This window comes from Necator americanus, chromosome IV (assembly GCF_031761385.1).
Source record: "Necator americanus strain Aroian chromosome IV, whole genome shotgun sequence".
In the NCBI taxonomy this organism is placed as follows: domain Eukaryota; kingdom Metazoa; phylum Nematoda; class Chromadorea; order Rhabditida; family Ancylostomatidae; genus Necator; species Necator americanus.
The window spans coordinates 12,001,486-12,012,297 of record NC_087374.1 but is presented as its reverse complement, the minus strand read 5'-3'; the positions used below and the strand labels follow the sequence as shown (position 1 = coordinate 12,012,297).

At 38.9% G+C, this 10,812-nt stretch overlaps 2 protein-coding genes across 2 annotated transcripts; one reads left to right on the top strand and one right to left on the bottom strand.

Annotated features, from left to right (window-relative positions):
• Window positions 1–4,298: 4,298 nt before the first annotated feature.
• On the top strand, window positions 4,299–4,672 carry RB195_001012 (uncharacterized protein; the record flags this gene model as incomplete). The annotated part of the gene is made up of 2 exons (XM_064197593.1): window positions 4,299–4,326; window positions 4,404–4,672. The coding sequence occupies 2 exons, from the start codon at window positions 4,299–4,301 to the stop codon at window positions 4,670–4,672; spliced, it is 297 nt and encodes a 98-aa protein (XP_064053474.1).
• A 309-nt stretch (window positions 4,673–4,981) lies between these two features.
• RB195_001011 (uncharacterized protein) lies at window positions 4,982–6,830 on the bottom strand (the record flags this gene model as incomplete). Its single annotated transcript, XM_064197592.1, has 5 exons — window positions 4,982–4,986; window positions 5,149–5,216; window positions 5,427–5,546; window positions 6,011–6,089; window positions 6,743–6,830. 5 exons carry the CDS (start codon window positions 6,828–6,830, stop codon window positions 4,982–4,984), a joined length of 360 nt encoding a protein of 119 aa, XP_064053473.1.
• Between the last annotated feature and the right edge of the window lie 3,982 nt (window positions 6,831–10,812).

The window sequence follows — 10,812 nt, the reverse complement described above, 5'->3', positions numbered from 1 at the left end:
CAGCGTCTATAGCACCATTCAACCGTAAAATTTCATGAAATTAAGGTTTAAATACGGTATATATAGAAGGAGCGCGTTTGTTATGCTTTAATTTCTATTTTCGTTTTCTGTTTTCTACCTTAGCTAATTTGAGTCATTTGAGTCGTACCATCTAAAAAGATGACGTATATGTACCACTACAGCATAAATAATAATTTCCGATCAATTTGGGAACTTTTTTCTCTACAATTCCAACTTATTCTACCATAAGACGATTTCACTAGGATCACCAATCAGCTATTTGGAAAAAGAAGTCAGGTTTAATTCTTAGAGTAGCTTTTTGCTATATGCCTTTTTTGCTATATACCTTCAGGATGTATGATTTCAGAACATAGAGTGGGATTCTTATCAAAGAATTGTATAGGAACAAAAAATGTCTGTGATGTTAATCGCAAGAAACTAATTCGATTGTTGCGATTACCAGTTTCTTTTTTTCGATAGCCGTTTTGTCTTACCTCATTAGTGTCAACGTTTCGAAACAAATTTTAAGATACATGAGGGTGGAAAAAATACTTCAAAATACTGACTTCCGGTGACCCATTCACTTTTTTATCCTACACACTTATTCGAGGATTATTGGAGTGTTTTTTTCCCAAAGAGTGTAATATATTCTCTTCAGATATAATACGATAATATGTTTGTTTCTTAAGGAACACAGTTGAACGGTCATTTATCTCCATTTAAAAGCATCACTCCACGAATCTGAGGTGGTGCAGATCTCAGGTGGAATATTCTTATAAGGGATAGTGGATTATGAAGAGGAGGGTGATTCCGTCCATTTCTTCCTAATTGCCGTAAAAAAACGGCCCGGAAGATGCTGCGCCGCACAAGGGTGGGGCGCTCCAGTCGAACTCCATGTAGAAAATAGTGCGCCAGAAAGCCTGAAGCCGTATCTTCCGGACCGTTTTTTACGGCAATTAGGAAAAAATTGACGGAATCACCCCCTTCTCCTTAATCTACGATCCCATATACGAATACTCCACCTGAAATCCGTACCACCTCAGATTCGTGAAGTGATGCCTTTAATGACAGGAGTGCAGAAAAAAGAACATATTTTATTATTATCCATTTGTTCTCACTACCAGTTTTTTGATTTGAAAGAAGAAGTGGGAAATCTAACACATTTGTGGAAATTCCGTGAGGAAAACACAAAACTCGGGACCTTCTATTTTCCACAGTTTGTTATTGATACTAGTCCAGCTGTTCTCACTCATCTATGTATATAAATCGTTCCTCTTACCTCATCCTGAGTAAGATTCCCAAAATTTGAGCCCTCAAAAAAAAAAAAACAAAAAAGCAATCTTCAAAAAAGTGCGGGAGATTTACCCGTAAAGTTTTACCCATATGCTGTTCAAGAGAATGTTACCAAACCTAATTGTTTCAAAACATGAGGTGTAGGGAGGGTGAGAAGCGGATGTATACACTCCGATCGAGTCTTTTACTTTCGAGTTATTAGAAAAGGAACGTGGGAAAGGCACAACAAATGGTGGTATTTGAGGACCACCAGTGAAAAGCCTTCACATTTACCTACTTTACTCACAAATACAGAATGGGAGAGTTGTCCCCATCTACAGAAATTATAACGAAGAACGAGGTACACTCATTGACATAGGATACCTACATATGTCTTGTAGTTGTAGTTTTAAGATCTTTTCCATTCCATTAACTACGCCATTCTTAAACATTTCTGTATAAAATTAATTTATTTTCCTTCGTTGCTTCAAACTGGAACTTCTCAGCTGCAGTCTGTCTAAGTCTGTATAATTTGTGGTGGTTAGCTGTTTAAAGGCATCACCCCACGAATCTGGAGTGATACGGATTCTCGGTGGAGTATTCGTATGCGGGGTCGTAGATTATGGGGAGGAGGGTGATTCCGTTCATTTCTTCCTAATTGCCGTAGAAAGTACCTGGAAGATACCTCTTCGAGCGTTCCGGCGCACTATTTTCTACAAGGAGTTCGATTGGAGCGCGCCAGCCCTGTGCGGCGCCGCACTTTCCGAGCCGTTTTTACGGCAATTAGGAAGAAATGGACGGAACCACACCCCACTTCATAATCTATGATCCCGAATACGAATACTCCACTTGAAATCCGTACCACCTCAGATTCGTGAGGTGACGCCTTAAAGAATCAGAAAGTTGGTAAGTCCTCTTGCTCAAAGTTTCCCCTTTCGGCGTCATATTCGCCACGAATCCCTAATGAGCTCTTCTCATTTGGGTCAAACTAGTCGTCCAAGCCGTGGTAAGATGAATAAAACGAAGCTTTTTTAATTTGGGGAACGAATCTCCTTATGGGACCTTTCATCTTCTTTGGAAGTGGAGAAGGACCAGTTTATTGGACGCGAGGAACACATTAGCGAAAAATTAAGTACGATAACGTTGCTTTGACTTGAATATCATATGGTCTCCTTTTTTCTTCTGAAGCATCATTGATGCATATTAATAAATAAATTGGAGTTGAACACGAAGGTTAACGCATCTCATCGTTTCGAAATTGCGGAAATCCTCTTCATTAGCATATGATTGAACGCGTTTGATTTCGCGTGGAGGAGCTCTGGAACGGTTCCTTATTAATTGTATAAAATACACTCTTGTATCCTAAAAAAGTAGTTCGGGAAATATCGAAAATGTTACAGCTAGTTTTTTTTTCTTTAAATTAAGACCTAAGCAGCACAATTTATCTGAAATTGCTAACCCTAATAATGCTGTACGATCAGTGAAGCTCGTCGGCAGACATATATTCAAATATACACAGCAGGTGTTTGGTGTTCATGTACATTTGACTACTACTTTAGTTACTAAATCTAAAGGAGAAATATGACATGGAAGAACCGGGACGGAATTGAGTCACAAAGATTATGTACGCATTAAAAGACGTCATTGATCACTGTACGCCAATCGTTCAACCCTTAGAAGGTAAACCTAAGAAAGACATGCAGCAGTCACCTTCAAAGTCTTCTCAAAACGACTTCTTTTTTATTAAAATCAATTTTCCTCATCGTTTGTGAAGTTGAGAGATTGTAGATAACATCGGCATGTAATAATAGCTATCCTGTGTCAAAAAGGGTTGTAAATTGTCGAAAAAAACTTTCACAGAGCTGAGCGGGTCCACTGGAACTTCTAGAAAATCCAGTGAAAAATTTCACGCAGATTCCATACACACAAACATTTCTGCTCAGTCAATGTTGTCGAAGAACTTAAAGGCAGAAACTCGAAAAAAAAAGAGTTCAGTTTCTAGATCTTTCCACTGTTACAGAGGTTTGGTTGTAGGAGAAGCTGTTTCAAGAATGATAACAAAAAGACAAAATTCTTCCCACAATTTCAGGAATCAGTGGATTCATTTGGTCCTACAAGGCAACTCTTTACACAAGTGAACATAATGGGCTTCATTTTATGAGTTCTATTTTTTTCCTGGTGTTTCTTCTTCGGTAAAGAACTAATTTTTCAGTTAGTTGAATCGTCTTTTTACTGGATTTGTTCTGTAAATCCAGCGTTGTTTTGCATTCTGTGGTCATTTTTGCACTGTAGATGTTGCGTTCTTCTCACTGCTAGTGTCCACAGTAGTTAGAAAAAAACAGCGTCGAAAATTACTACAAGCGCCGCCCGCAAATGAGTTCAAAACTAGAATTTTCACGTTTTGCAAGCCCTGCTACATTGACCACTACGTTATTTTTCATCCGCGTAAAGAGAGAGCCTTTTGCAACAAAGCGTCCTCTCCAGATTAAAGGCATCACCCCACAAATCTGAGGTGGTGCAGATTTCAGGTGGAGTATTCGTATACGGGATGGGAGACTATGGAGAGTAGGGCGATTCCGTCCATTTCTTCCTAATTGCCGTAAAAAACGGCCCGGAAGATGCGGCGCCGCACAAGGCTCCAGTCGAACTCCTTGTACAAAATAGTGCGCCAAAACGCCTGAAGCCGTATCTTCCGGGCCGTTTTTTGCGGCGATTAGGAAGAAATGGACGGAATCACCCGCCTCTCCATAGTCTCCCATCTCGTATACAAAAACTACACCTGAAATCCGTACCACCTCAGATTCGTGGGGTGATGCCTTTAACCCGCTCGTTGATTTTGGAAGCGTGATTAAAGGGCTGCCCACCCCTTTCTGCTGGTAAAAGTTCTCGCGCGAAAGGACTATTACTACTATTATTCATGACTGGAATTGTGATTCCCAATGAACGAAGATCTATATTATGTAGAATATGTGTATCTTGTTCCTGTGCTGATAAGTCTGGAATCAAGAAGTACAAGGACGTAAGGGATGGAAGCTGCGATGGCTGCGAGGGTAGGTTCCGTCGAAGTCGCTGCGACGCAATGTGCGCACGTGTTTGTCCGGGAATCTTGTTATGCACCTGTGTCCTTTTAGTGCATCTACTCGTCGGCAACGGAACAACAAGGACACCAGAGGGGGTTAGGGATGAAGAGCGGCAGGGGCCGATGATCGCGGTACGTGCGGTCGCCGACTGCTGCACTTTCGCACTTCTCGTGGCTGGTCGCTCGTGTTGTATACCAATAACATTTGAAACCTTCAACCGTTCAATTTTTCAACTTCCTCATCATGAAAATGCATTTTTTCGAATCTTTTCCAGCGCTCCAAGGACCCTTAAAGACAATTTTCTATTTTCGTTGGCCTAGCTTTGATGGATACTTTCTTAGAACAACCGTGTTCTTCTCCTTATGTGAAAATCACATCTATTTTTGAATGACTTACGTATTTGAAGGCTTATTATCGGATTTGTGCTCGATTGTTTTATTTTAAGAAAACTTCGGTATCCTATCTGCTCTCAACAAGCGCCCTTTCGTTTTATTTGCTTCTTTTTGAATGAAAGGTCATCGAAACCTACCGATCTTATCAATTAATCCAGATATAATGAATGCCGTTCGCGATAAAAAATGATTTTCTCATCAACCACAATTCTCTTCTGTTTAATCTCTGTCAGTGGGCTAGACTAAAAGTTTTTGTGAAAATTTATAAAACATAAAACAAACTTAGAAAACTTTGAGAATTAAGGATAACAGTTATTATTCCATGGACTTGGTGAACCGTGAAAAGCCAATCATTTGTCTTTATTTTACGCTCCATGTACGTAAGAACGCACATAACAACGTACGTTGTTGAGAGATTTCAATAAGAAACCAGAACCTTGCTCTCTGCATTCGACGATTTAAGGTGATGTTCCTAGAAAAAAAAAACCTTTTAGGATCGGTAATTTTATGTTCCTATGAACTTCGAAAGTAACGAAAATACAGGGTACATACAGAGCTCAGCGCCGTTAGGTAAACTACAGTCAAGTTCACAGGAGAGAAAGAGACGTTCAGTTTTTTTTAATGAGGGCTTTGCGGAACCATTCACGTGATTTCGGTCCTAGGAAAGTATCCTACCACTCACGATATGTTCTTAGCAATGGCGAGTAATTTTCGTGCGAAGGGCGACCAAAAATGCCAGTTGAATAAACGTTTCTTGGAAGAAGTCAGTAAACAGGAAAACTTCCTGATTTTTCCAATGTACCTGGAACGTTCAGTGTGATATTTTTCCATTCCATTTGGGATTGATGAGCTGTCAGCAGTTCGGTTGTATTTGCTTTGTTTGGTAAATTGTTTCTGGCATTCTTTCATAGGAAACTCTTTTTGTGAATACCTACATATTTTTGCTAATTGCAATATTAAATTCGTGTTGCTATTAATAAAAATATCTATTCTGCTAGTTATGAAATGGATGGAATATTTTTATTCAGGACTTCCATGGCTTAACACTCTTCTCTTCCTTTCATCTTATTAGAAATCTTCTCATAACTATGGGTCAGGCTGAGTCCTGGTTAGAAGTGATGGATCATGTAGTTTATTTATTTATTGCTACTCTTTATGCCTCATGTTCATGTTCTACATTTATATTTTATTTATTTCTCCTTATTCGCGGGTGTTGCGCAATTGCTAAGAGGTTCCACTGCGACTGCACAATTGATGGTTCGAAACCGCCCTAGTGCAACCATGCGCTTCTTCCCTTCGGGCTCGATGAACGCATCGTAGTGTTCGCACATAACATTGTCACCTTCTAAAAAAAAGTGAATGAAAATTCGAAGGGAAAAGTTGAGTAAGAATCAGCCAGCAGCAGACAAATAGCGAGAGAGATGAGGGATTTACCGCAAAATTCATGCAATAAGCAATGTCCTGTGACTCCTACGATGAAAAATGACACGAAAAATTCTCAAAATCCTTGGTGTGAGGAGAGCAGTAGTTGAAGCAGCAATAACAGACATCATTTGTGGTCCCATTGTCACATCCATTAGCGATGTTATTTTTTCTTAGATTTTCCCACACTTCTTCGATTGTGGTCGATATGGGGCAGTTAATTGCAAGTCTCTGGCAGTCATGCATTTATTAGCTATGAAATTATCTAATATCTCCAGAAAGATTTTATTCGATCGATTCAAAACAATGTACAGGAACAAGGAAATGTTTTCCGTCCTTTTGGTCAATTTGGTGTTGAAAACAGCGCAAATGGATTTCTTTCAACGGGATAATTAGAAATAAGAACTTGTGATGTAATTATAATTGTTTGAAAATAATTTCCAAGTCCTCTCTTCTCGAAACGTCGGCGTTGTGAACTGGATTTATGTTTTCCAGCTGGGCCAGAGAGATTTTGGTAAAACGTTATTGGCGAAGTAGCGTTTCGACGATCCCGACTTTATCAAAGGCCAGTCTCACCGAATTGCGGGGCTGACGAACCACCCCCTTCGTAGAGATTGTCGCTGAAGACGAATGTGATGTAATCACTGTTGAATGGATCGTTCATCTCGGATGACAGACTATCCGTAAGAAGGCGCGGGTTCAGCAGCTCCGCTAGTTGGCTAGACAGACCTTTGACGACGAAAAGGTTGTCGAAACTTCAGGCCCCAAATAAGGTTTTGCCAAAATTTTTCTTGCCCAACAGGAAAACATGAATGAAAGTAAATCCAGAAGTAATTCTATCTCGCTGGATTCGATCATACCCTGGAGTGAAGAATTTGTGAATTGTGCTCTAAAATTCCACCAGGATAAGTGAAAAATGTTGAAATCTCAAGCGGATACCCGCTGACCATATTCGGCGAAGCTGGAGCAGATCAATGATCCCCTTTTCCTTGTAATTACCACTGAGAGCTGCCGATAACATATTATTTAATTTGTAAAGAAATTCAAGGGAAGATAACTTGGATCCATTTTACAGAGGACACTAAGCTCATTTACTTTCCATTGTTGAACTGTTCCAGACTTGGCTCTTGAATTTGAATCATTGTTTTGAGCAAAACTGTAATTAGGTCCCATTCACACTAGACACCGGTATCCTGTTAGTCTCTGTTGATCCATCGTATATGGCGTAGATCATGAAATAGCGTTTTTGCATAAATACAAAGCGAAATTGAGCGTATCATTTTCTGAAAAGAAAAATCATAGTCCTCTTTGAAGCATAAAAGTACTGTAATAGCCGCGCTTGTTTCAAAATCATTATAAGTACTACTATTGTAATCGGCTATCGTTAAGGGACGGATTCGTCTCCAACTCTCTGTCCCACTCTCTGTCCCATTCTTTGTCCCAATATCTCTCTCCTACTCTCTCGCTCTCTCTTTCTAGACCTACCATAAGCCTACAATAATACCAATATTTTTTCTCTCTTATATCTCCCCATATTCGTTCACCCCTCTCAGCGTCTCAACAATCCCCTATTTATCTGAGGGATTAAATGCACACTACAGTACATTGTATAATTTATGAAAGTACAGTCGGACGCAGCTAAGGTTAGGATTCAGCGATTTGTCATTAAAAAAAACAATTGTGACAGAATTCTCTTGCTACTATATTTAGCATTCCATTTAGTTCCTTTTGGCACTTCCTGAATCGCCGTCGCCAACAACAACACAATAAACAACATTTTTACGTCGTTGTTTATTATTATGTTATAGTAGAGGGATAGTTTTTGTTAGTACATTTTTTGTCAGCATATTTTTTGAAGTATTCACTTATTTCATAGGATTGCACGTTATTGAAACCATTGTGTTGTAATGATGGATTTTTGTGTGATTTTTTCAACCCATGCCTCTTTATGGATAAACTGTGCTACGGTAATTAATCCGACAACGCGTTCAAATTCAATTCAGAAATGAGGTTTATGAACACGTATCCGGCTACAATGATTAGCGACAGCGATCTGTCGAGTTAGTGCTTTATCCTCTTAAACAAGCCTGGAACCAATTTATCGACCCCAGAGGGATGAAAGGCTTGGTTTGCAGTACGCAGTTTCGAACTGACGACCTGCTGTAACAGCGGAACCTTTTAAGAATCGCTACATGAGCACTTCATCTAAAAAAGCTTAAGTAAACCGTTAAAATTGTTAAAAGATAAGACAAATTCGTTAAAATTGCTTTTAAATTTCCAGCTATCTTTTTGTTTCCAAAATTTTCCGTTCGCAGATGCCTGTTTTTTTGTTGTGAAAAGTGCAGATTGTTTAGCTGTCTTAACCAGGACGTTCGAGTGTGGATCCTAATTCTATTCTGTGCATTGCTGAATATTCTTAATAAAACTCAGTTGAAATAGAAAAACCCCTTGCTTTTTTTCCAATCCATGTATGTTTCGTTAGCATCAGGTAGTTTAATATGTTCTGATTCTAGATGTTCTTCCTTTCAGTGAACTCAAAATCCAATTTTTAGTTTTTAAAGAGGAGTTAGCGCTTGTTTCTCCTATATTTGCAACTCCCGTTTCTGTATTCCATGAACTGATTGCTCAAAATTGTATGTGTTTGGCAAAATGGCATGATTCAATAAGTTTCCACAGGTTGAACGAAAGCAAGTTCACTGGCAAAAAATTCTTTCCAGAAAATAAAGGAAAATCTCTTCAGAACATTTTTCTAAATTCTAGAACTAAGCTTCACCTAGCTCAGTTAAAAAGGTTCGGAACGAAGAAACATTTTCTCCTGGAGCTGCGTTTTAGGAATTTTATTGATCGCAGTTCTTTCGTGTTCTGCGCAGAAGTGAAATAACTATGTACTGTAGTTGAAGAAATTTGCATTTTGCAGCAATTGAGCAGTCTGAATTCGCTGAGTGTAGATCCTAATGGAGAATAACGCATACCTAGCTCACCACGAATTTAAATAGTTGTTTATTGCATCCAGTACTGGCTTATTTTAAAGTTTTCTACCCTCATTAGCGAAGCCAAGAACGAGAACGAGAAGCGCTTTTTATTACTGGTTTCAGTTCTTTCCATTTTTTAAAATGAAAAGCAACGAGATCAAAGATTAACTACCTCTTACAAAAACTAACACTAAACTAACTCGCTAAAGAGTGTTGAAAGTTTTGCATATTTAATAAAATTCTCGCTGTATACAGATCGATACTAGTCTTTCGCTTCGTTCTGTCGATAACTATAGGAGCGTTGACTCCCAAACACCGCTCAAAACTCTTTTTAGTCTGCAACAAAAATTTAGGTGAATTTTGAAAGAGAGGGCCTCTACGGTCATTCGTAATCGTCAGATCCAATTAGATGTTCGGATGAGAAGAGTGAGGTCTGGTAAACGGCCCCACCTGATGTTTTCACATTTCTAAGCTATACCCTGTCAATGAACTATCGATCAGTTTTGCTTTTTGTGGTAACAGGACACGGATCTCAAAAGTTCCATAACCATGCGTTGTTTAATTTGACTGATGGGCGGTTATGTTGGTTGGAAAAAGAAGACGTTGTTTACATTCGTCTGCAACATTTCTCGATACTGCACATTACATCGTCCAATAAATGGAATTTTGGTCGAATAAAAGTTGGGAAAAACAAGTATGGAGACTATAAGAAGACTCCTTACTTGGAGAAATAAACGAATTTCGAGAGATATTGATCGAATATCACTTCTTTTTCTCTTATCGCTTTCAGTTGGGATTTTCTCAGTGAGCCGTGTAAATGTTGCATTTCTGATATTCAAGAAGTGTATCCTAATTCGTTGGGTAAAATCAAATTTTTCCTTAGACGCAGAGGGAGTCATAGCATAAATGAACGACATGTTACGCTACAGAACAAACATGGTATCGACTGTTGTTATTCTAAAATATTTTATTTAATTTTACGCGGTTGATCCTATCTGCAGTTTATTTTCGGTCATCTTAAAATCAATAGTGTTTTTTAAAGTATACCTTCACAATTACTGCATAACAAATGGTATAATTTTTACATTTTTTCAACTTTCTGAACAGTTTTCATTGTGTGAATTATCCGCCAGTTCCCCCCTCATTTCATCTTCCGATACGAATCGACGAAAAGACATGCGGGCAAAGGGCACACGAAGTGCGACATCAGCCCCGCCGCGACTGTGTTGATATACCGTACCGTGTTTTCCACCTTGGGTTACTGTAGATGTTTCGGGTGCTATGGGTGGGAAACGGGGCGGCGTTAATGAATAATCGCATTTGCGGAACTGAACTTGAGATGGACCGCTTTTGTGACGTTTGGTGGACGTTCTTTTTTTTTCTTCAGTGCAATGTGTAGCCGTTGTGTTACTGCTGCTTAGATCTTTCTATGATTTTCCCAAAATTCAATTCATGTATCATCACTGTAAAAATACAAACTTGCACTAAATTAAGATAAATTCCTTTTTTCTCGTTCTAAAATAATTTTGAGCTCTTAATTCTTCCAATCAATTTCGAAAGCAGCTATTTTCGTCTTTTGTCTCTAGAAGTAATAGAAACTCCAATTCTTTCGGGGAGCAATGCTTATTCTTAGCAATTATGATTCCATATCCAGGAGAACATTTTAGACGAGCC